Source organism: Lithobates pipiens, unplaced genomic scaffold, assembly GCF_037356315.1.
Source record: "Lithobates pipiens isolate NorthernLeopardFrog02 unplaced genomic scaffold, aLitPip1_a1.2 Scaffold_25, whole genome shotgun sequence".
Taxonomy (NCBI): Eukaryota; Metazoa; Chordata; class Amphibia; order Anura; family Ranidae; genus Lithobates; species Lithobates pipiens.
In genome coordinates, this window is record NW_027507787.1 from 189,517,097 (window position 1) to 189,543,926 (window position 26,830).

At 43.0% G+C, this 26,830-nt stretch overlaps 1 protein-coding gene across 1 annotated transcript; it reads right to left on the reverse strand.

The window, feature by feature from the left end:
- Positions 1–390: 390 nt before the first annotated feature.
- LOC143929813 (proton channel OTOP2-like) lies at positions 391–26,830 on the reverse strand. Its single transcript, XM_077453790.1, has 8 exons — positions 26,815–26,830; positions 25,979–25,982; positions 25,187–25,572; positions 14,694–14,830; positions 14,410–14,468; positions 11,051–11,175; positions 7,021–7,973; positions 391–745 (listed from the first exon to the last, which is right to left on the reverse strand). The coding sequence occupies exons 1-8, from the start codon at positions 26,828–26,830 to the stop codon at positions 557–559; spliced, it is 1,869 nt and encodes a 622-aa protein (XP_077309916.1). The 3' UTR covers positions 391–556.

A 26,830-nucleotide genomic window follows, 5' to 3' on the forward strand; every position in this document is an offset into this window, starting at 1 on the left:
CTATTTAAGGCCCGGTGTTCCTTCAGTGTTCTTTGTTTCAAGATGAGAACTATCGTTCTCTGATTGGTTGAAATGAGGGGGGCAGGGCGGTGATGCCAAACTCTCTACCTCGTCCATATCTGGAATTCTTCTTTAAATTGATTTGCAATATTAAAGCTATTATTAAGTGATACATTTTAGGTAGTATTTGAACACCATTCATCCTAATAGTGTGGTTTTCTTTTATGTTTCCTCTAACAAATGGATAAAGTTTAGGTTTAGATAATAAAGTCACCAGCTACCACTCCCTACCCCCCCCCCCCCAACCTACTCAAAGCAAATCTGAGTGGCCTCTACGCATAAACTTCAGGTCAAAAAGGTGCCCCAGTTTTACTTTTATGGTTATGGAAGTGATGACCTGTATACAGCATGAAAGGATTCAGTCTCCAGTATCAAAGAGCTTTTTTCCTTGTTAGTGAGACTAAAATCAGTCGTCTTGTAAATGTGATACATGTCATTCTGCTGAAATGGTGGTGCTCAGAGACAGGAATGACAAGGCTGGAGAAACAAAGATTGTTCAGTAGGCAGCTGAGTCACATATGTTACAATACGCTTCAAATAAACTGGCCACAGAATGCATGCGATAGAAGATCCCCAGAGGAAGAGAGATCTTTACTACGATCACCCAGAGAGTGAAACCATAGAAGGATTGTTCAATCTGGCTGACCAAGTGTGGACGGGTACCATAGGCATAGAGGATCCAGACCTGTAGGAGATACAGAACAAAAAGTTATGGTTTTTGGTCACATAACTACTTTCATAGGTTTAAAAGTCTATTAGAGTTTGAGGTGCGAATCAGAGCATGTGAAGACATTTTGCAAACTACTAATCATATTCAGTAAACACTAGACACGTGCATTCATTTTCGTCCGAATGCATTTTCGTCCAAATTCCAGGTATTTTCGTTATTGTTTTAACAAACAATAATGGAAATGCAGAATCCGAAAAACGAAAGATCCGACAAACAAATTCTTTATTTTCGTTTTCGTTGTTACAACAGTTCGATTTAGATAGGAGATTCGACATGATGCTGACAATAACAATCTGTGTCTATTGAACCTGTGGTCGAATGTGCCTAACCTTACCTCTATTAGTCCAAGATTATTCTACATAGAGAGAAAAGATTCAACATAGAGACAAAAGATTCAACATAGAGAGAAAAGATTCAACATAGAGAGAAAAGATTCAACATAGAGAGAAAAGATTCGACATAGAGAGAAAAGATTCGACATAGAGAGAAAAGATTCGACATAGAGAGAAAAGATTCAACATAGAGAGAAAAGATTCGACAGAGAGGAAAGATTCGACAGAGAGAGGAAAGATTCAACATAGAGAGAAAAGATTTGACATAGAGAGAAAAGATTCGACATAGAGAGAAAAGATTCGACATAGAGAGAAAAGATTCGACATAGAGAGAAAAGATTCGACATAGAGAGAAAAGATTTGACATAGAGAGAAAAGATTCGACATAGAGAGAAAAGATTGCTGCTGGAATTGGGTGGGGGAAGTAAAATAAAAATAATGATGATGATGAATGTTATTGGCTGATTGTAACCAAAGAGGAGGAGCAGTAAAATAGCTAGAACTAAGTGCACACGTACAGCCAACTTACTTTCACTTACGATCGCTAGCAGAGAGAGACACACACACTGAATAATTTCAGAAGACAGTCAATCTTAGCTGGTCCGTTTGTCAGAGAACCTAAATGATTTAGCAATTAACTACTTCAGCCCCGGCCTATAGTCATATGACGCCCACAGATGGGATCTCCCATCCTGAGTGGGCGTCATATGACATCCTCTGAATCCCGGGCGCGGCATCGCTCAGGACCCGATGTGTGTGCCCGGTGGCCGCGATGTCCACTGGGCACACGCGATTGCCCGGGAACACAGCAGGACCGTGGCTCTGTGTATGTAAACACACAGATCCAGGTCCTGTCAGTGGAGAGGAGACCGATGGTGTGTTCCCAGTACAGAGGAACACAGATTGGTCTCCTCCTCTTGAGTCCCCTCCCCCCACAGCTAGAATCACTCCCATAGGGAACATATTAACCCCTGCAGCGCCCCCTGGTGTTAACCCCTTCCCTGCCAGTCACATTTACACAGTAATCAGTGCAATTTTATAGCACGATCACTGTGTAAATGTTCCCAAAAATGTGTCAAAAGTGTCCGATGTATCCGCCATAATGTCGCAGTCACGGAAAAAACAAAAATCGCAGATCACCGCCATTACTAGTAAAAAAAACTAAAAATCTATCCCCTATTTTGTAAACGCTATAACTTTTGCGCAAACCAATCAATAATCACTAATTGCGATTTTTTTTTACCAAAAAATATGTAGAAGAATACGTATCGGCCTAAACTGAGGAAAAAAAAAAAAAAAAAAAAAAATTGATATTTATTATAGCAAAAAGTAAAAAATATTGTGTTTTTTTTTCAAAATTGTCGCTCTTTTTTTGTTTATAGCGCAAAAAATAAAAACCGCAGAGGTGATCAAATACCACCAAAATAAAGCTCTATTTGTGGGAAAAAAGGACGTCAATTTTGTTTGGGTGCAACGTCGCACGACCGCGCAATTATCAGTTAAAGCGACAAAGTGCTGAATCGCAAAAAGTGCTCTGGTAAGGAAGGGGGTAAAATCCTCCGGGGCTGAAGTGGTTAAGCATAAGCACAGCAGCAGAAAAATAGTGAAGCAAGCTACAGTTCAACTTAAGTTTTACATGATAATCAGCTGCTATAGTGTTAGTGTTGTGAACTTGATAGTGATACTCGTGTTGCGATAGCCTCAGAGGCTGCCGTGTTGTGGGGGGGGGGGGGGATTTATTATTCTAGATTATAGATTGAGATTCTATATAGATTCTATATACCCTATCATGTTACCTGTCTGATCAGTGATCACTATCACCAGTCCATTTTCTGTTTGAACTATATACATTCCACATGAACAACAAAGATACGACAAAGTAGCGAAAAACATACAAACATTGAATCTTTGCCTTATGGTGTCTGTCAAAAGTTCTAAGAAGATTCGACGGAGCAGCTACACTATACAGCGTCGTACAGTTTAGCTCTTCCGTTGAATCTTCTTTGAACATTTGACAGACACCATAAGCCTTCAATGACACTATCAACCTTAATTAAATTAGAATTTTCGGACGTAACTAAATAAATGTATTTTTCGGCCGAAAGCTAAATTTCCGAAACAAAATATTTCAGTGTGCACATGTCTAGTAAACACTGAAATTGTGCTAAAATCAGAAAGTTCATTCATATTACTGTGATAAAAGTTTTGTGCAATTCCGATCAGTAGGAGGATAGAAGTAGTGTAGTTCCTGAAACATGTGCTGTCTATGTTCTTCTTTTCTGCTTTCTCTACCACCAATCGCATTTGGGCTTCTAAGGTAAGTTTGAATCTGACTGGTGGCTTTTGAACTTCTTACTTTTGGAATTTATTTCTCTGTAAGAGAGACAACAATGAATGTGTTCATACATTATCCAAAAGGTGTGTTCTGGGATGGGGTGGAAAAATATAGCAACGTCTGGATGAAAAACTGAACTACGAAGCAGTTGATAAAGGGGAGTGGTTTCACCTAAATTGAATTTGCTGCGAAATTACCAATTTTATCATTGATAGAATTTTGTACGAATGGAAACTCTCAGTTTAGCTGCCTAGATAATATTTGCATGAATAAAAACAACTTTTTTTTTATATAGAGTATGGATTTTTTTTGGGGGGGGGGGGGGTTATAATTCATTTTTTGTGTCTGTGTTTTTTCCCCCTACTGTCTGTCTGTCTGTCTGAAATTATGACACTAGTAAGGTCATCATGCAGGGAGTGGGGCCGATGTCCATTCACAGGAGAACAGCTCAGGAGCGAGCCTGCTCAAGTGCCCCTATATAAAGAGACTTGCTATTGGTGGCACTCGACAGGGGGGAGGAGCCAGGACTGCCTGCAGGGGACTCAAAAAGAAGAGTATTGGGACTGCTGTGCAAAACCATTGCACAGAGCAGGTAAGTATAACATGTTTGTTAATAACCCCCCCCCCCTTTAGAGTCACTTTAACCACTTGCCACCCGTCCACCGTCAAATGATGAAAAAGTGGTGCGGATCTCGTTCTGGCACGCCGTCATATGACGGTGCCCCAGAACAAGTACGCAGCGCGGTGTTCACAGCTGCGGCAGGTTCCTACGAATAATCTCTGTAAAGAGCCGATGACGAGGCTCTTTAACCATGTGATCTGGCCGGTCAAATGTAAATGCGGAAGTGTAAAAGCGGCATCTCCTCCCAGGGGAGACCAGGACAGGTAATCTGGGCACTAATCGTCAGTGCCCTGATTACAGTTAATGCTCCAGCAGTGCCCATCTGTGACACCAATCAGTGCCCATCAGTGACACAAATCAGTGCCCATCAATGATACCAATCAGTGCCCATTAGTAATGCTAGTCAGTGCTACATTTCAGTGCTCAGTGCTGCCCTATCAGTGCCCACCAGTGCTGCCTATCAGCACACACCAGTGCCGCCTATCAGTGCCCACCAGTGCCGCCTATCAGTGCCCATCAGTGTGGCATATCAGTGCCTCCTAATCAGTGCCCATAGGTGCCACCTTAAAAGTGCCCATCAGCACAGCCTCATCAGCGCACATCAGTGAATGATTAAAATTACTTATTTACAAAATGTACTTACAGAAACTAAGAAAAACTTATTTTTTTCTAAATTCAGTCTTTTTTCTTTTTTTTTTTTGTAAAAAATAAAAAACCCAGCAGTGATTAAATACCACCAAAAGAAAGCTCTTGTGTGAAGAAAATGATAAAAACATCATTTGGGTACAGTGTAGCATGACCACGTAATTGTCATTCAAATTGCGACAGCACTGAAGGCTGAAAAATGGCCTGGGAAGGGGGTGAAAGTGCCCTGTATTGAAGTGGTTAAAGCGGTATTGAACCCAAAACTAAAAATGTAATATATTGCAGTTTACCAATCATTAGATGTGGTGGCTGCATTCATTTTTCCTTTTTTTTTTTTTCCTCCTCTGTTTTCACATGATTTGGCCACTAACACATTTTCTGTATTATAGTGCCCCCACCCTGGATGAAGGAACATAGGTGCACCATTGGATACCTTTGGAGTATTTAAATAAAATATAGATTGTGATGCACTGCTGTAATTGTGGTAATTGTGCACTCCTGATGAAGTCACGTGGTTAGTGACAATACGCGCGGGGAGTTAGGTGACGTCACATATAAGCTACGAGGACTAAACGGCTTGTGTCTGTTACATGCCGTACCTGCTATCTTTTAATGCCATGTCACAAGTGTATAATATGTGAGTGAACTATTTACTTTTAAATAAACTATTAAAGGTTTTAGTTACTACACTATGGCAGTCTATCTGTGGTCTTGAGCTCTGTCTAGGGTACACATAGGCAATGAGTCAGCCTGAATAAAGAGAGAGGAGACACTGGAGGCGAGGAGTGCTGCCCATCCCTTGATGACTGCATACAACTGATTACCCCCAAATCGGTGAAAAAGCACTTTTAAACCTAGGTTGCAGGTCTAGTAAACAGGTATGGGTCCATCCCTACTTTCACTATTTGGTGGAGCACTGGGGATTAACCACTTGCTCACTGGGCACTTAAACCCCCCTCCTATCCAGACCAATTTTCAGCTTTCAGCGCTGATGCCCTTTTGAATGACAATTACACAGTTATACAACACTGTACCCAAATGAAATTTTTATCATCCCCCCCCCCCCTAATAGAGCTTTCTTTTGGTGTATTTGATCACCTGTGCGATTTTTATTTTTTGTTAAAAAATTTTAAAAAGACTGAATTTAAAATAAAAATAAAAATTTATTTTGATTTTAAATTTAAAAAACAAAAAACATTTTTTAAACTATTAAAGCGGGTAATTTCTGTCCGTCATTGATATACGCTGATGATGGGCACCGATAGGTGGCAGTGATGGGCACTGATCGGTTACACTGATAGGCAGCACTTCTATGCTTCTATGTGGCACTGATGGGCACCACTGGTGGGCATAGATAGGTGGCAATTATGAGGCATAATTGCCTCTTCCGTTTCGGGAACGATGTCCCTTTAAGGTGAGCTGGTGATCTGCTTTTTTTTCTCCTCCGCTGTCAGCGTGAGGAGAAAAAAAAAAAAAAAAGATCAAGAGCTTTTGTTTTGATCATGTGATCAGCTGTCATTGGCTGACAGTTGATCACATGGTAATGGGCTGGTGTCCTATCATATAAGGTCCCCCATCCGATAGTGTCCGAAAATTGCCGAGGATGAACGGCGCCTGCGCCGTGAGGCCAGGTTCTATCCCCACCATCCAAGTGGACATAGAATAGGAATATAAAAGAGCCTAGCGCAGCGAGGCCGAGCCCAAAGCGGTGCGAGCGAAGCTCGCCCGCGAGGGGCCCTCTAATATTCACAACCCTATGTCCGCTTGGATGATGGGGCTACCACCTCCACTCACGACGCAGGCGCCGTTCAGCTTCGGAGATTTTCTGAAGCTTCGTCTGCTCCGTACTGCGCATGCGCAGTACGGGGCGGACACTATATGATGGCAGGACACTATCTGCCAGAACACCGGGACCCTATACATCTATACAGAACAGGAGTGCCTGCATACTGCATGGGCACAATTACCATTTGTAGATTTTCCCTATAACAAAGCATATCTTAATTTTTTTGAGTTCTGGAACAGTTTTTGGTTTGCTTAAAAAAATAAATAAAATGCAGGCCAGTGAAGTTAGTATTGAAATTAGCTTGATCCACTACTGCCTCCTCCTGTTCCTATAGGATATTGCAGTATTATATTCTATATACTGTATATCCTTTTAGTTTATTAAAACTTTGACATTTCACACAGAACTAGCTAGGTACTGTACCTAATGCACCTAGCCAGTCTCTCATATATATATAAAAAAAAAATTTATAACGTTTTTTATGCATAAAATGCATAAAATGCAACTTACTGATATATTGTAACAAATTAAAAGAATTGAAATGTTTTGGAGAATCTTTCTTCTTGTTCTGAAAAAGGACTCCTTCCTCTCTTCCTTTGCTATTTGTCTGCTATGAGAAGTGTCTGTCGCAATGTTTCTAGGCTGTACATTTTTGGGTGGGTCCACCAGGGTTTTCGAGCTTCTTGGGCTTGCATCATTCTCTGAAAAGGACCACCTGCGGCCACACACTGCGGACAGACTGCATATTCCATTTTGTGAGTTTTCAGTCTCTGGATCCTGGGACATAGATAAGACCATATCATCACTTGAAATTGCGGTTTTAGTCTGTGCTGGCGCAGAGTAAAGTGCTTCCGTAATAAAGAGATTCTGACCAAGAACCTGGATGGTTTTACATAGAGAAAAGCAGAGATCCAGGATATAGAGGTTCCCTTCTATGTGCAGGAAGAAGATTGCCACCAACGAGAACACAGATACCAGTAATGGACCACATGAGCTTCCCATGAGAAGAGTAATGTCCAGACTTTTTACCACACTCTTGGATTTATCATCAAACAGAAACCCTCTTTGAAGTCTACAAGTGACAATCCCAATCACAGAAGCAATGAACATTGCAGACAAGAGTACAGAGTTAAACAAATAATAGATACGTAGGGCTTCTGGAACTGTTGTGGGGGACTTGGCGAGAACACCAAAAGAAATCATGACTCCAAACGTTGCTGAAATGGCAAAGGCTCCCAAGATCAACCCTATAAAAGCTCCATTGATGTGACGCGTGCCCTTGGTGTGCGCTGAAACTGCTGGAATACAGGCCGTCTTTCCTGCGTTCTTCCAAATAACATACAGCATTGTAGAGGAGAAAAGACTGAACTCAATATTGAATGGGTGCAGGTAAGCTGCTCCTTCAGAGAAGATATGGCAGAGGTCTGTAGTGCAGACACAGCTGTTTGTGTGCATTCCTGGAGCTGAAAAACCAACAAATGTGAATCAAATGTAATGTAACCAACATTAATCTAAGACCTTGCTTATATTGGGTTTATCTGGGCCTCACCACTGCAAGAGACTTTTGTAGGGATGTATGAAGCTTCCATCAGACTATCTCTAATGCCGCGTACACACGATCGAATTGTATGACGGACTTAGTCCGTCATACAATCCGGCAGACAATCCGGCGGACTTTCTACCGAACGGACTTGGCCACACACGGATACACAAACAGTCCAACGAAAGCTTGCGCGATGACGTACAGCACGTACGACGGGACTAGAAATAGGAAGTCCAAGACACAGCAAAGCACCCTTTGGGCTCCTTCTGCTGACTTTGCGTTAGTGGAAGTTTGGTTAGAGACGATTCACGCTTTTCAGACTTCAGCTTAATTCGTCTGTTATTTTTTTATTTATTTATTCTCGAATTGGAATATTAATCATAAGATGAGGATGAATAAAGACATTTGTGATAACTCTGTGTGAATATAAGCAGCAAAGCAACTTCACTTTTCTCGCATTATGAAGAAGAAAAGAATGTGCTATATTAAAAGATCACAAAATTAGCAGCATGACGAATGTGCTAGCTTCAATACGAACACTAGTTTTACAAGACAGAACGCTTCCGCCCTGTAAATCCTTTCTGGGCATGCTCCATTCTTAGACCGTCGGACTAGCATACTGACGAACGTATTGTCCGCTGAAACCAAAGTACGATGGGAAGATTGGTGTGCAAACCGACCTTCTTAGTACTCCGGACTTCAGGCTGAAAAAGTCCGCTGAAGCCCACACACGAGCGGATTGTCCGTTGAAATGCGTTTCAACGGACTAAGTATGTCATACAATTCGATCGTGTGTACGCGGCATAAGGCTCAGACATAGAGATCAGACATCTCTAAGCCCTTGTACACACGGTCGGAGATTCCGACAACCAAATCCGTCGGATTTTGTCCGACGGATTTTGTCCGAAACTGTTGTATACACATGGTCAGACGAAGTTGTCGGAAAATCCGATCGTTAAGAACGTGATGACGTTATTTCGTTACAACGGGACTACGTTCAGGCTAGTAGACAATAGCTTTGATGTAGGAATTTGATCTGAGCATGCGTGGCACTTTGTCCGATCGGAATTCTCTACACATGATCGGAGTATGTCCGATCGGAGCATTTTGTTGGAAAATATTTCCGGCAAGTTGGAAAATTTGGTCCGACGGATATTCCGACGGAAACAGTCCGATGCAGACCACACACAGTCGGAATATCTGACAAAACGCTCCGATCGGACACATTCCGTCGGAATCTCCGATCGTGTGTACAAGGGCTTAGGCTGGCCAAAGAGTGTGTAAATTTCGTTCCTGCAACCACCGGTTTCAGGAAAGAAATTTGGACGATTCCCCCATCAACACAGACATTGCTGATCCCCCTCCTGTCGAGCAATTGGCAGGGGCGGACAGTGGAAGCTATACCCCACCGGGAGAAGACAAGGATTATTGCTAGCGGCTATAGCAACCACTGGGGATAATCGAAAGTGAATCTGGCAGGCTTGTTGTACCTAAGTTGATCGTACATTTAGCCTGCCCACACGGTTCAAATCTCGGCTGGTTCCTGCTGAATGGGATGAGATTGGAACCATCTATGGCTGGCATAACCTAGAGATGGCCTTTAGTACTGTCAGTTTTGCACTGAGCTAGGATGCTTATACAGCTATGATAGTTTATGCTATAAAATTCTCCCTAGCGTGGACAAGAAAAGGTTTAGAGGAGAATTCAGGGGCCCTGTATAGCCTTTTTTCCTTTCAAGGTTACTGACATTGTTGCTCGCAGGCAATATACCCCAGGCCTTTTACCCCACTCATACAATATCTATCCCACTAACATTTTGACGGAAACAGTTCCGATGGAGCCCACATACGGTCGGATTATCCGACAACACGGTCTGATCGGACATTTTCCATCGGAATGTCCGACTGTGTGTACAAGGGCTAAGTTGCTGTTACCTGTGTGTCTTCACCGGTGCCACGCCGGCCAGATCTATATCTCGATTCTCACTGTGACAGACTGCACTCTGGTTCTGCACTGCACAGTATGGAGGGAATGACTCACTGGAGATTAAAGCCGAGTGGAGCCATCACATTGGATCAGAACAACAGCCCCGGGCCAGCAGACAGCAGTCACACAGTTCAGCAGAAGTCAGAAAACAGTCTGAGGCGGACCCTTGTTGATTCCAGGCGGGGACAAGTGCCCCCCCTTGTGGACGCTTATGCCCACTAACATACCAAAAACCCCACAAAACAGGATTTATTTAGTAAGGCTTTGTGTAATAAAAAATAAAACAAATTGGTGAGGGACACAACAATATTATCAGCGTGTTTTTGTAAATTAAAGTGGAGCCCCACCCAAAAGGGGAAGTTCCACTTTAAGGCCTCCTGCCTCTTCCTCTTTACCAAATGGCACTTTTTTTGGGGGGGGGGGGGGGGCAAGCAATCTGCGTGGAAGTTTTCCTCTCTCCTTCCCTCCCAGCAGTCTTCTCGGACATGTCACAGGTCCTAGAAGTCTATGAGACCATTCCCAAAGTGCAGTGGGCACCCAGCTATGAAGCTGCAAGCTGTCACAGCTGGGTACCCATAGTTGAGATGTCGGTGCCGAGGACTGAATTTTGAGGGAAGGAACGACTTGGGTGAGCAAATCCTGGGACAGGTGAGTGTGTGTTTATTAAAAGTCAGCAGCTACAGTTTTTTTAGCTTCTGACTTTTAATAAAAACAAAAATGACTGGAGCTTCAATTTAAGTATTATCATTTAGTCATCCTTATACCTTTATACCATGTTTTATTTATGAATATTTTGTAATAGCTATTCATTGGAGGGTGCAGCTGGTGTTCCTCATTCTAATGTTTATACTGGATTCCAAATTAGACCCACCAGTAAAATAACATGTAAGGTGCCAGGAAATACTGCCAGTGCAGCAAAGATAGACAAACTCTGCATTCTATGAAGAGCCGTCACATCTCAAAGCTATAAGTTTGCACAACCTTTGCTATCATACCCTTCCTCCATCTTACTTTCAATGAGATTCATCTTCTTTTTTTGAATGTCATAAATTTCTTCCAGCTGTTTCATGGACTCATCGAGGACAACGCTCATCCACATTAATATATTTGTGGCAAGTGTATGCATTATACCGAACCTGTCAAAACAAGACGTTCAAGAAATTTAAATATGACAAATACCGAACACTGAATATTAAACTTAAAACCCACACATATGTGATATCACATTAGCAGGCAACAAGGAAAACAATTCAGCATAATAATTGTAGCTCTGCCCCCCTAGGGATTGCTGTGTGTAGACTTCCCTGGGCTTTTCCCCTTCTTATCTTGCAACCAGTTGCTAAGGGTTTTCACACCACCACTCGTACTCTCATCTGCTCGTTTCCAATAATCAATCAATCCAGGATTTTTTTTTTGGGGGGGGTTATTGTTGTAACTTGGATAGGAGAAGGGAATCAGCCTCACAAGTTAGATGTGGTAACAGACTTGCTGCTATGCCATACAACACTTGTATGGGAAGAATAAGGTCTTTGCTTGCTCTGGCAGCAGACTTGATTAAACTGATTATTTTCAGGACACTCACTAGTATCCCCTTTTTGCCAACACCTATCCTCTGACTCTACTAGCTGAAGAGCTGAAGAGGTGGCCCTCACAAGGGCCCCAAGACACAGATCTGTACTCACTGGAAGCCGAAGCAGATCCTTCCTAACGTTTCTCCCTTCCGGTCTGCTCAGCAGGACATCTGAGTTGGAATTATTCTTAGATTCAGACCCTCAGGTCAGGCACACAAGGCCACATGGCAGCTTTTACAGAGGAGGGGCAGCCGCCCCCCCCCCCCCCGGGACCCCGTTCTCCAGCCGAAGACCCCAAGCACATGTGCCCTTGCCATTTATACAGTCAACCAGCATGCACTGAGGCTCTTTCCTCTGCCAATGGCCAGGGCTGTAACTATGCCTGTGCTCTCATCTGCCAGGTTTTCTCTCAGTTGCCCCCTATTGGACCAGTGTGAAACATTTAGACAACATGAGCTGCACCTGAACACCATGCACAGACCCTATCAATGGATCCCTGCTCCCTGGTAGGCAGAGAGCATCTACACCTACCTGATAGCCTTCCTGGTAAGCAAAAAGACCCAAACACTATACTGTCTTCTAGCACCTACCTAGGAGGGTGCTTCATAATATTGTTATCCAGCAAAAACCCCACCTATGCTAAAGTCAGAAAGATTGATTAGTTTATGGCAGGGGTAGGAAAACTTAAAGAGGTGGAGATCTACCTGAACAAGATGGAAGAATTCAAAGATCACCGGGCACAGTGTTGCCTCCTCACACATAATTTATACCTCTAATTGCCGTACTACTGTATCACAAATACATGCATTGCACTGAAATTATGGGTTTAAATTAAGTGGTGAGGAGGCCACATATCCCCTCCTTACCACCTGTAAAATACACTCTGACTGCTTTTCAGAGAAGCAGCAGTGGCCTGCTGCACTTGTGAATGGGCACTTAGTTGCATTCAGCAGCAGCACCCACACATAAAGTTGGGGGGAGGGGTGGTCAAAGCCCTGTGGTTGAGTCACAGTTTTATTGCCCCCAATTCCTACTCTATTGAACTGCTGAGGCAGCAGCCAAAGGAGTACACATGCTACAGCAGGAATTAAACCCTGTTGCTTTTGGTGGCTGCTACCCAGTGGAGGCTGGTGCTCAATTTTTTTTTGGGGGGGGGTGCAAAAACAAACTGAAAAATTCAGAAAAACACTTGAAAAAAACATCAGTTGCAGCCTCACTGTGCCATCAATTGCAGCCACTGTGCCCATAATATGAAGCCTCTGTGTCCATCATATGCAGGCTCTGTGCCCATCATATGCAGCTTCTGTGCCCACCATATGCAGCTTATGCAGCCCATAATATGGAGCCACTGTGACCCCCCCCCCCTGCTTGCCCACCGTCAGACCAGCACTTACCCCATCCGGGTGACGCGGCGAGCTGTGGGATGGGCAGGTGATGGCTCCTGCATCCTCCATAGTTCCCGTACTTCTCCTCCTCCATTACGCTAGGTGTCCAATAGGGTTGTCTGTGCCTTCAGCCAATCAGTTGATGGCTATTAGATCCATGCTCCCTGATTGGCAGGGAGGCGGTTCAGTGTTAGCAAAGCAAAAATTCATGTGCTTTGCTAACACACTTGGGTGGACTCCGAGCGCAATGTTCTGCGCCACGAGTCCACCTTTTTTGAAGCCTATTAGAGCCTATGGCTCTAATCAGGCGCTTCAAAAATACCCCCACCACTGGAATTCAGGTGCCCGGCATCCAAAAAAAGGTCTGGACACCTGAATAGGGGGTGGCTACAGTGGCCATGGATAGATTCATGCAATGCATGAATTTATCCATTTTACATATAGGGGCTGGCTGGAGAGAGGGGGTGGCACACGTGCACCCTTATGGACGCAATGCCATTGGTGCTACCACCTGCCAATTGCGACCCATTTAAGTAAATAAACCCACTCTGCAAGTGCCCGACAACTGCTTGCTTCTGTGGAGTCCAAGGTGTAAAAGCAGGTGGTGAGAAAGCAATACAACACTGTCTGCTTTAACCCCTTATTGCTGCACTGACATGGTCTCATGGCCTAAAGCCTCTGAGGATGGCCGAGGCGGCCGAAAGCCTCCGAGTACGGCCGAGGCGGCCGAAAGCCTCCGAGTACGGCCGAGGCAGCCGAAAGCCGCCAAGAACCAAAGGACATCTCGGCGGCGCCATTTTTAAAAACAAAAGCTGAGGGGACAATGATGCACAAGGCTGCAATGATGGACAAACTGCATGACGGACAGGCTGCATGACGGACAGGCTGCAATGACAAGGCTGCAATGATGAACAGGCTGCATGACAAGGCTTCAGATGGACACTGATAAGGCTGCATTGATGGGCATTTAAATGTAAGTTTTTTTTCCTTAAATTTCCCTCCTAAACTTGGGGTGCATGTTATACGCCGGCGCGTGTTATACGCTGATAAATACGATATATGATCAAACAATGCAGTTATCAGAACGCCTTTGGTATAAAACCCTACAGCACAGTTACCAGAGAACCTCCGGTATATGACTGTACAGCATAGTTCCAAAGTGCCTTCAGTATATGACCGTACAGCACATTTATCAAAGTGCCTTTAGTATATGACTGTATAGCACAGTAACTTTGATATTAGACCGTACAACACAGCTTCTAGAGTACCTTCTCAGGTCCCTTTACCTGTATAATTGCAATGTACCTTTTTTAGTGTTATACTAAATTAAATGTTTGGACTGCAGTTACACTTTAAAGTTGCCGTAGCACACAAACATGGACAAAGGAGCAGTATATTCGGCCTCAGCCATTACCTATTCAGCGATTGTTTTTCCTGAATACATACTTTGGCATAAAATGAAAGTAGAGAGACCTAAAAGAGAAAAAAAAAACTGATGAAAATAACAGTTCACAATGTTGTGGCTCAGTGGAAGGAGAATTAAAATTTTGAAAGTTTCAACTATACAATACTATGATGAAAGATACCACTATGCACAACACTTTTCTGGATATAATATATTGTATTTTAGACTGACGTAAAACTGTATTTGCTAGTAAGATTAGTTTAAAGAAAACATTTTTTGCTTAGTTTACCCACCTGTATAACTGTGAATATGGCCTGAACAATGGGAAACGAAGTCACCACTATGGATGTGCACTGGTGCAGCTCATGGTAATATCCAAGTGTTAAACAGTCCAGAACCAGTGTGGCCAAAGCAAAGAGGCACAGTCCACCTGCAGCATGGAAAACAGGCTCAGTCACTAACTACAGTAAGAAGTCCCTATATATAGTAGAGAGAAGGCAACAATGAAATTTTGACAGCGTCCGTCCATGAATAGGCCAAACAGACAATGACTGCTAGATTTTAAAAGCATCACCTGCTAGTACCAGTACTATTCTTAGATGGAACAGCTTTATAAAATATGTATCTCTAGGAAACATTTAGTTTTTATTGCTGTCTGTATTCCTACTGGGGAGATTGACCCTATGTGTTATAGTGACCACTGTAAGGAGATTCCATAATACATTGCATTATTGATTGTTGATTCTGATTATTGATTTCACCCTGAAGATATAAGTTCAGGATTGCTTATCTGCTTAGTGATTGAAAGAAACTTTCTTGGTACATTTTAGAGAAGTTATCTCATGACAGTATTGCTTAATAACTGAATTATCTCATTGCCATGTCTATCTATTTCTGTTAAATGTCTTCATCTTAGGAAGCATCTGTTTGTGGTTTTCATCTCTGTACACTGTTACTGGGTATGAAAAGGCTAGATTTGGTTTTTAGGAAGTTGTGGCTGGCACATCATGGTCAGCAGACGGTAACAGAAAGTAAGGAATTATTGAACTGTAATAGTTTGAAATACAGAGGTTAAAATTAAGGTCACAAGACATTGACGAATAATATGCTAATGAACATTTATGTGTATCATTTTGATTGGCCCCCAAAATTGGGGCAGAGTTTTGTAAAAATAGTATAAAACAGCGAGTCCAGTATTAAAGAGTTGTAACCATTTCAGCATACCAATTGTGTCTGTATGAGTCATTGGTTATCCGCCGGCGAGGACCTCCACTGAGCCATCTCCAAGAGCCTAGGCCACAAGGAGAAGACGGGCAACCTAACAGTTTTGGTACCAGAAGTGGGGTGTGGCGTTTGTTTGAACAGGTAAGACACATTCTGCTCCTTTTTACCTATTTTTGGTAACTGGTGTTGGTGCTTGCCTTGTTCAAATAACCTTGTATATCCACCCACTTACATAACTGTGCCTTCGCAACGGGCTAGGCTGGCCCCTTGGAAGGTTAGAGGGGCTCGCAGGTATTTTGGTTTTTTTTGAGTAGTCTGACTAGGCTGGTCTGACTGTATTGAGTAGAGGTATATATATGTGTGTTTAAAACTCGGGAAGTATAGGATACGCCCGCAGTATAAGGAGTGGCTGAGTGGACGCCCAATCTTTTTGGGGAAATATTGGAAAGTGCACTTATAATAACATGTTGATATAATGTAACTTTATTTGGCCATTGTATATATATATATATATAAGATTTTGCTTGTTTTTCTTTTAGGTACCACCGTAAGTATTTAGGGTGTATAGAGAATTAGAGATAAGTGTATGGTATATATATGTATGACAACTGAATGTAAAGTACTGTATTGATTTGAAAGGTTTTATTAAGGCATTACACATATATGCACTAAATGAACAACATAAATCAGGAACCCGATTGTAGTGAGATAGCGCCCGCCTGCCCACATTGCACCTTTGGTTTACTGTTCCTTAGTGTTGACAGGACGTGGATCCTGCTTACCACTAGACCAACTGGGTTCTCATACCGACTTGGTGCAAGGGGAGTATATCCAACCACGAGGAGGGGTTTCCTATACCGAGTACTGAGGGTTAACCTTCATAGCTATATCAGCCCCACAGCAATAACAGACGAGGGGACTTATTCCCAAGTCAGGGAACAGATTATAGCACAAACAGGTTGCTTTCATCTCTGTCCCTGTACTAGACACACCCTACCAAGGTTATTAGATGGGGAATTCTGCAGCAACCCAGACCACGGCCAACCCATCCCCCTATGAGTATGTTAAAAACACACTACCGGGGCCACAGGTAGAACCTTTTTGGACACAGGTCAGAGAACGGTGCCAACAGCTAGGAATACATGACCCAGGACCACTAGGTCCCTGTTCAGAGGATGAATGGAAAGAGGTGAGCAAGGTGTGTCAGGTGCACAAGCACTCTTATCCACCTGGGAAATGGGAAGACACCCAGTACATGAAAGATTGTTACAAAACATGGAATAAATGCTTAGCCAAGTATAAAACAAAGTATGTAACTAAAGTCCCCACAGTAAAGCCTGAAAACTCACCCGCCCTATCTCAGCAACCTGAGGCACCACCACCCCCCCCCTTATGTGATGGTTAAACAGGAAGATGGAACATTGGGTCCACGTCTTCAGCTGTATCCATCTTTAGACCCAGCAGTGTTGGCCACCATAGTGTATGGGGCAGCTGATCAGGCACAAGTTACACGATGGGAAAACGAAAGTAGAAGCAGGAAAGAGGAAGTCCGGGCAGAAGGTATACAAAGTAGGGAAGAAGAGAGGATTAGAAAAATGGAAAGGGAATTAGAAGAGAAGTTAAAAGAGCTTAGAGAAAGAAAGGAGGAATTAGAGCAGAAAATGTCTAGAAGGGAGGAAGAGCTAGAAGAGTACAAAAGAGAGCTGGATAAGAGGGAAGGTGAGATGAGAGAATATTCTGCGATAACTAAGGAAGAAAGGGATGGAAAGACCCTGAAAGAGGGGGAAGAGGAAGGAGTCGGGAAGTTAAGCCCCAGGGAAAAGGAATGGGAGGAGAAACAGAAAGAATTTAATAAGAGACAGCAGGAAGAGGAAGAAAGGATACAGAGGAAAAGGGAAGATTTAGAGGCATACGAAAGGAAACTAGAGAAAGAGGCAAGAAGGATTGAGGAGGCCAAGGGAAAGATAATTTCACAGCCATCCACCACACTCAGAAGCCAAACGAAATCGGCCATAAGCCAGAAACCCCCACAGGAGGAAAGGGAGCAGGGTGAAAGAGAAATAGACATGGAACAGGAAAGTCTGGGTGCCACCTTTAAAGCACCACTTATGCATATAGGGGAGACGGAAGTCCATATTCCCCTACCTTTAGGCACACTGTCAAAAATAAAGGAATTATGCCCCAGCCCAAAGAAAAGCCCAAGGGAGGCTGGCGCTTTCCTTGCAAAATACAGTGCAGGGACAAGCTTGGATAAGGAAGATATAAAAGGGATCCTTAGTATAATTGACCCTGACAGTCCAGAAGGGCATCCCGTAGAGGCCTTATGGACAGCCCACATAAAGGAAGATAAAGATTGGGTATCTTTTTGGAAAGGCATGGGGAATCACTGGTCTACTATATACAAGGGTTCATCCGCACTCCAGGAACTTATCCTAGCAAAACAGGGACCAAAGGAAAAATTCTATGAATTTTGTACCCGGGTATATGGCTTGTGGAAAGCAGTAGATAACGCCACCCCCCAATTGTTCACCACCACCATTATGGCTGGTGGCGATACGAAGGTGACACAGCTGCTTAAATTCACTAATCCAAAGTGGGCAGAACAAGCCCCAGATGAATTTATGAAGGATTTTTCCCTCCCTGACACCAACCCAGACTCCGCCCACCCACATAATGACAATGCAACCTTATCCACCAATGCAATCTTATCCCCCAGATCAGGCTTACCCACCAGACCAGGGATGCTTTAACTGTGGGGAACTGGGACATTGGAAGTCCCAATGTCCCTACAGAATTAGAACAAACGCTCAGAGAGGAAGAGGTAGGAATCTAAACACCACCCCACATCGCCTTCAGGATATCAGGTATCCTCACCCACCACAACCCCAATACCAGCCTCAGCCTCATAGACCACCCCCACGCATCCCGATGCAGTGGCCATCCGCTCGGCGGACCCCACAATAGGGATGCCAAGAGAATGTCCCGTCCCTCAGCCTTGTGTGTTACAATCCATCGTGGAAAAGTCTTCCGCAGGTACTATTGCGGGTAGACAATCACCTGATATGTCTATTATTAGATTCAGGGGCTACATTCAGTAGTTTGAATGATGCCATATATGACACACCGCACTGTACTGAGGGAAACTCTATTGGTATAAATGGGACATCAATTACCCACCCCATCACTCCACCATTGCCCGTGGCTACTCCAGAAGGGCAGGAACTATGTACCCAGAGTTTTGCTGTCCTTGTGGATTGTCCAGTATCTTTAATGGGGAGGGACCTACTCTCAAAACTGAATATCACCATTAAATTCGACAGAGGGGGCTCTCTCACTGCCAGCTCACCATTTTGCGATTTACATGCTCCAAAAAGACACACTTACAGGGGACTCTTTGCATCATTACCACCCACTCTAGAAACACATGCCATATGGGCAGAAAACAAAGGGAGTGTGGGTTTTATTAACTGTACACCTTACACACCACAAATGCGTCCAGACGCCAAAGTACAATATCACAAGCAATACCCCCTGCCACTCGAAAAAATTGAAGGCATCACACCATTAATCGATGATTACATAGCAAAAGGGATTCTGAAACACATTATAAGCCCCTGGAATACACCAATCTACCCTGTAAAAAAGGCAAATGGGGAGTGGAGGCTTGTACAGGACCTAAGGGCCGTCAACAAGCAGGTTATACCTCTGCCACCTTTGGTAGCAGATATTTCTTTCATCTTTTTGAAAATACCTGCTGATTCCCTTTGCTACACAGTAGTGGACCTGGCAAATGCATTTTTTAGCATCCCGATCGATGAAAGGGTATTGCCCATGTTTTCATTTTCATGGGGATGGGGGAAAAAGCAGCAGTTGACCTGGTCAAGATTACCGCAGGAGTATGTGGACAGTCCGGCAGCCTTCTCCATGGTCCTTAATGAGACAATTAAGTCATGGACTGCTGAGCGCGGGTCGGTACTAATACAGTATGTGGACGACTTGCTCTTGTGCAGTCGATCTGCTGAAGATTGTGCGGTCGATTCCACATCTCTGTTACATCACCTGGCCAGGTCTGGCCACCTAGCATCGCGGAAGAAGATACAATGGTGTCAAAGTCAGGTAGAATACCTGGGATGCATTCTGAAGGAGGGAACCAGGCTAGTATCCCCCAAACGTGCCGCAGCCCTGCAGGCTCTCAGTCCTCCGAGAGACAAAGCAACCTTGCTGTCATTCTTGGGCGCAATCGTATATTGCCGCCAATGGATCCCAGATTGTTCATATTATGATGGCATTCTGAGGGAGGCTACCTTGTCCACCGCCCCAAAGACAATAGATTGGACAACAGAAAGGCTCCATGCTTTTCAGGCCTTGTTAAAAAGTCTGACTCAGGCCCCCGCCCTGGGATTGGTAGAATATGGCAAACCTTTTCAATTATACTGTGTGGTGTCGGGAAATTCTTTTGCTGCGGTTTTGACACAGCAACATGGAACCGGGTACCGACCAGTCTCCTATCTCTCAAAAAAGTTGCCTACCCAAGTACAAGGGATGCCATCTTGTCTACAAAACCTTGCTGCTTGTGCAATGGCAGTTCAAGAAGCTAACAAATCAGTATTAGGCCATGAGCTGGCTCTCTACACTACTCATTCAGTGACTCACCTCCTGCAAAACATGAACACGCAGCATATGACAGCACAAAGGCTTAGTGGGTATGAGATCACACTTCTGAATACTGATAACCTCACCCTCAAACACGCACCACCAAGTAATCCCACTGTCCGCCTTTTGCATTCTTTGCTCAGGCTGCCACGAGACCCTGATCAGAAACACAATTGTGTTGAACAGGTTGCAGCAATAACCAGCCCTCGCCCAGATCTCACTGATATTCCCCTACCAGGAGTACAGGACGTCTTCGTAGACGGCAGCTGCTCCCGCCCCTCTGATGCAACATTCCTGACAGGGTACGCCATTGTCCAACTCCCTGATGTGGTGTTGGAAGCAAAAGCTTTACCACCCTCCTCGGCACAGGTAGCAGAATTGGAGGCGCTCACAAGAGCTTGCATACTTTTCTCAGATCAGGAGGTAAACATTTACACAGATAGTAGGTACGCTTTTGGGGTCACGCATGACTATGGCGTAATATGGGCAAATAGAGGATTTAAAACTGCTGACAACAAGCCAATTGCTAACTCTACGCAAATTAAAGCACTCTTGCAAGCGATTCTTCTCCCAAAGCGGATAGCGGTCATCAAGGTAAAGGCACATTCATCAAATAACAGCAGAATTTCCAAAGGAAACGCGCTGGCAGACAGAGAAGCAAAAAAGGCCGCTGCCCTATACATTGGTCAGCCAGCCCCCACAACAATGTTCTTCAAAGAACATTTTACATCACCCAACTTTAAAACCATTGTGGCACAAATACAGGGATTAGCTACAAAGGAGGATGTTTCTTTTTGGGTCAAGGATGGCTTGACCAAGGACCAAGAAGGTCTTTGGTCAAAAGAGGGGAAGATATTGGGCATACCAGAATCAAGCAGTGTTCTCATACTTTCCTATCTCCATGGTCCAGGACATATAGGTACCACCGCCCTAACGAACATATACACAAAGTCTTTCTGTACAAACAACTTAAATAAACAGGCAAAACTCCTCACCAGCAGTTGTATGACCTGTGCACAAAACAATGTCCAAGGGAAACATCATGGATTACATGGCCACCTGCCCCCACCCCTAGGTCCCCTAACAGATTTACAAATAGACTTTACACACATGCCCAAACAAAAAGGCAATTTGAAATGCCTTTGCGTGATCGTATGCAAATGGTCAGGCTGGGTTGAAAGTATTCCGTGTACAGGTGAGACTGCTAAAATTGCTGCCAAATGCATACTGAACCATTGGGTTTGTAGGTTTGGAATACCAACGGCCATATGGTCAGACAGAGGACCTGCCTTCAGCTCCTCTGTTACACAGACTTTAGCTAAGCTACTAGGCTTACAGTGGAAACTGCACATCCCTTACCACCCACAAAGTGCAGGGGTAGTGGAAAGAATGAACAGGAACATTAAAGACAAGTTAAAAAAGGCTACGGGGGGCACCATGAAAGGATGGTTGGATTACCTTCCTTCTGTCCTATTTCAGATCAGAACAACACCACATGCCAGAACAAAACTCTCGCCCTTTGAGATCTTGATGGGAGTTCCTGCAAACATAGAGCTGCCCCTCTTAGATCAAAACACTGACATTAACATCTATTCCCAACAGGAAATGTACGTGAAAAATCTGGTAAGTATGCTACAGGAAATGAACGAACAAGTCTCTGTCACCTTTTCTCCTATTTCCACAGAGCCGACACACCCCTTCATCCCAGGAGATCAAGTGCTAGTCAAGCAACTGGCCCACAAAAAGAGGATCGGACCAATCTACTCTGGACCTTGGAAGATAGAGAAGGTTTCCAGAACTGCTGTACTGACCGATCTAGGAAACACCTGGATCCACGCCAGCCGGCTAAAGAAGTGTCCACAGCAACCCCAGACCCCAGACCCGCCTCCAGCACCCCAGGACTCCTCTGACCAGGAACAGCAACCAGATTTGAAGGACGTTCAAGAAGGCATAAAGCAAATCTCTCTGAACAACAAGACAAATCCCTCACCCACAGGAAGAAACGAGTAACAGAACTTTGTACACAGTACCTGACAAAAATGATTTCCACTTTTGTGTCAGGAAAAACATTATGCTTCTGGACATGTCTGATTCTGATAGTATTCATACCTGTTTGGTTAATAGCAAATTGTGTGTACCATCCAGAAGATTCAGGGCTACTAGAAGGCATATGTGGGAAAGCACAGACAGCCAATGCCCCTAGTTTAAAATATAAAAGAAGTATACACCCCACTGAACCCCCTTCAGGTTTCACCGACAAAATGTTGTTGTTAAAGTTTAAGTACAGTTATGCACAAAAGTCTGGTTTTGAGAAATGTTGGATATGCAGCAAACTCCACCCTAGTACAGCCAGAATCCCATTAATGGCCATTCCCTTAAACATCACTCCTTTCCTGAATGGAACACCCCCTATTGTTCTTGCCAACGTCATAAGAAAAAGTCCCAACAAGCCCCTCAGTTTTCAAATCGTGGGTAGAAGCCATGCTCCAGATTGGTGTTTCATAATGGGAAACATTTCCAGGGGAGCTGAGGTGTGCAAATGGTCGAAACTTAATGTCTCCATGGCTTCCCTTACCGATAACTCATTTTTTCACACCACAGACCCTGTGATAAATGCTACCATCTATGACCTTTTTAATTCTAGCTCCCACTCCCCGGTCACACAGTTATTAGCTCTGCTGATGGCATCTGGACATTCAAAAGGCGCAAGGACCATTGTTAGTCAACGACCCTTAGCATTAGGCAACACAACCTACATCTGTTGTGGCAAGCTCTGTTACCCATGGATTCCTGAGGAACCCCAAGGGTGGTGTTATCTTGCTAAAATAGTCCCTATAATGGGAGTAGTGGGGGATAATGGACAAGGACACCTACTTAAAGCTAGTACCCACCCAAGATACCCTCTAAAACACCTTGTGAAAAGAGAAATGTTCCTAGAAAAAGATATGACCTGGGCCTGGTTTCCTTCCTGGACAGGATGGGGAATAGATTTGATGAAGAAACTAAACAACTACACTTCAATCATAGATGAGATCTTGGAAAAGGACTCTGATGACATCACAAAACTAAACCTAGAAACCAGAGCAATTAGAAAACAACTAGAGCTACATGACCTGGCTATAGAAAGCATGAGTGCAGCCCTCACTGGCCTCTGTGAAATTACTGAGGACTATGAATGCTGCACCTGGATACATAACACGAGTATTGAGATCCCTGATTACTATGACATAATTGCACAACACAGAAAAGAGGTAAACAAGCTACAACAGGATGCAAGGGACATTGGGAAAACATGGGACCCTTTCTCTACAGGGTTCAGTTTAGGAGGTCTCACTTCATGGTTGAAGAACACTGCAATGACTATTTTCACCATACTGCTTTTCATATTGTTCTTGTATGCATGCTTCATGTTACTCAAATGCCTCTGCAGGAAGGGTAGCGAAGCACATTCCGAAACCATGAAGCTGACTTCCATTTCCAGAGATCCCACGGTATGGTACGAGAATAAGGAACATGAGGCCGGAGGATATGAATCCTTGAGGCGTAACGAAAAGGTAGAAAATGACCATTTCGATGATATCGAATGGTCAAAGGGAGGATTGTAAGGAGATTCCATAATACATTGCATTATTGATTGTTGATTCTGATTATTGATTTCACCCTGAAGATATAAGTTCAGGATTGCTTATCTGCTTAGTGATTGAAAGAAACTTTCTTGGTACATTTTAGAGAAGTTATCTCATGACAGTATTGCTTAATAACTGAATTATCTCATTGCCATGTCTATCTATTTCTGTTAAATGTCTTCATCTTAGGAAGCATCTGTTTGTGGTTTTCATCTCTGTACACTGTTACTGGGTATGAAAAGGCTAGATTTGGTTTTTAGGAAGTTGTGGCTGGCACATCATGGTCAGCAGACGGTAACAGAAAGTAAGGAATTATTGAACTGTAATAGTTTGAAATACAGAGGTTAAAATTAAGGTCACAAGACATTGACGAATAATATGCTAATGAACATTTATGTGTATCATTTTGATTGGCCCCCAAAATTGGGGCAGAGTTTTGTAAAAATAGTATAAAACAGCGAGTCCAGTATTAAAGAGTTGTAACCATTTCAGCATACCAATTGTGTCTGTATGAGTCATTGGTTATCCGCCGGCGAGGACCTCCACTGAGCCATCTCCAAGAGCCTAGGCCACAAGGAGAAGACGGGCAACCTAACAACCACTTTCACTGAAACTTGAAAATAATGCGAAATCCAAAAGCTAATGGTTGTCACCAAACCAGGAGTTGAGTGAAATCTTTCAGTGGTGGCACCTGTTACAAAGACAATTTAGAGGGAATTTCCTCTTACTTACCTTAGAAATTTTCTTCCACCTTTGGCCGTAAACAATCCTCCCCTCTTCTCCAAAGAACGTCCACTCTCCAGCCCCCTTGTCATCTTCTTTCAGGACTTCTGCAGAGCCTGTCTCTTCCTCTGGAACTCCCTATCCAAATCAGTATCAAAGATCAAATCTCCTCTTTCTGTCAATCCCTGAAAAAAATAAAAACCTGATCTCTTCTGGGAAGCCTATTCTGCCTTTACCTAACAACTGGAGACTTCCTTTCCTCATCTGCTCATCCCTCACATGTATCACCCTTGGTATCACTTACCCTTCTCTTTTAGATTGTAAGTTTTGACAGGCAGGGAATTCCTTACCCTCATTTTAAATTGTAAGGCAACAGCTATCTCTCTTTAGTTTGTAAAGCACTGCAATGCAAACTGTTGGTGCTATATACCGTAGATTGTGTATAATAATAATAAACTACAAAAAGGACACAAGCGACTTTCAAAGCCGTTGTATTGTTTACAACATTTTTTTTTTGTATTTTGGGCAGCCATTAAGGGCATTCAAGGGAACACACATACCCTTCAACCAATTGGCTCCAGCCTGGTGATCTTGGTACATCTTAATTTTTTTATTTTTAGCAGATGTCCAACCGAACCAAAGCATCCAAGTTGAGGAGGTTAGCATCAGTATGGTGAGAAAACCATGGACATTGTGGGTTTGTTGGCTGTGGCGATGCATCTCTGCCAACAGAACTGCACTGCCGAAGAAAGTTAGGAGTGCCAAGTAGAGCAGCGAGAGTAGGATGGTGGTTCTGGGGTTCTCGGAGCTGCGCCAGTTCTCCTTCTTATTCTCTGTGCTGCTGTTACTAAGACTGAAATCCAAACTATTACCACCCCTAGTAGAGATATCAGAAATTTGGAAAGTGTTGCCTTCGTTGGAGCTCATTGGAGCATTAAATGTTATCCTACTGAAAAAAAGGAAAAAAAAGAAAAAATTAAATGCATGTCTTGTAATTGGTTTAAAGATTAACTTTGTGAAGATAAATGTTTTATTAAATGTGTTGCCCCAAAACCTAAAATTTAACAGATGCACTTTTGATTTAACATTTAATTGGTAAAAACAGAGCTGACCATACAGGTTTGGTATCTAGAATTAGGTTCACACACAGGAAGGTACAATACGTTCCCTGGCTTTTGGCATGCAGGATTGATTCAGTGCAAATAAAAAGTATAATGGTGGTAAACTATATCTAAAGCCAAAACTTTTTTGTTTTAAACATCTTGGAAAGAGTAGGGTATGGCTTTTCATATCAAGTTTGTGTTTCCTTCTGTGTGCCATGGGGTAGATTTCCTTTCACCTCCTGTCCTCACCATCCTGTAGACACAACATGAAGCAAGATGAAATCTTTCAAAACTGAGGAAAAGCCATATTAGATAGCTGTCATGGAACCAGTGTCCCCGTGGGGAAATTTCCTTTGTATCCCTGTTCCAGTAATTTTAGTAATAAAAAACATAGGGGTGTTCTAACTCCCTCACCACCCGATCCAACAAAAAGGGATTTAGCTTTAGCTCACCTTCAAAAGGCATTTAAATGTAAATAAAAGTTGGTTTATTGAAAAATTGCCAAAAGTATACATGAAAAAACTCATCATAACTACATTTATTTGTTAAAAAAGAAAAAAAACAACGTTTTTTATTCATACAGAAATGTTACATTAATGTTAACAACTAGATTTTTTGACCAAATGTGAGTCGTACACTTTTATATGTGTATATTTTGTGAGCTTTAAACATGGATGACTTCAAACTTCAGGAAGTCCAAAATAAAAATGGAGACTTTATTTTTTTGAAATCGGTTAAATCTATGGTTCTTAATTTTTTGTTAAATTGGCTATTTGTGCACACCTATCTCTAACTGTATGCAGGTACCTTTTGCTGTGTATCCTAATTATTAGCGACTGTTCCCATATGGTGTCTCTTTGTAATAACTCATTTTTTATGCTGACTCTAAATATTCGGTCTCATACACTATACAGTAATTTGTGCACACATTTGTTGATTTATGTTTGGACATTAAATAATTATCTGGTATAACAATCAGGTGGTTTTGAAAGTATATACTTTTTTTTCAAATAAATGTTGGTATTTAACTGTTAATGGTGTCATAAAATTCATAATTTACGTATATAAAAAATATAACATTTTACCTTTTGGGTTGCACAT

Coding starts and splice junctions, on each gene's coding strand:
- LOC143929813 (XM_077453790.1), bottom strand. Junction 14,831..25,186: donor TGGAGCCAATTGGTTGAAGG/GTATGTGTGTTC, acceptor TCCATGCTGCAG/GTGGACTGTGCCTCTTTGCT. Junction 11,176..14,409: donor GAAAAACAATCGCTGAATAG/GTAATGGCTGAG, acceptor TTGTTTTGACAG/GTTCGGTATAATGCATACAC.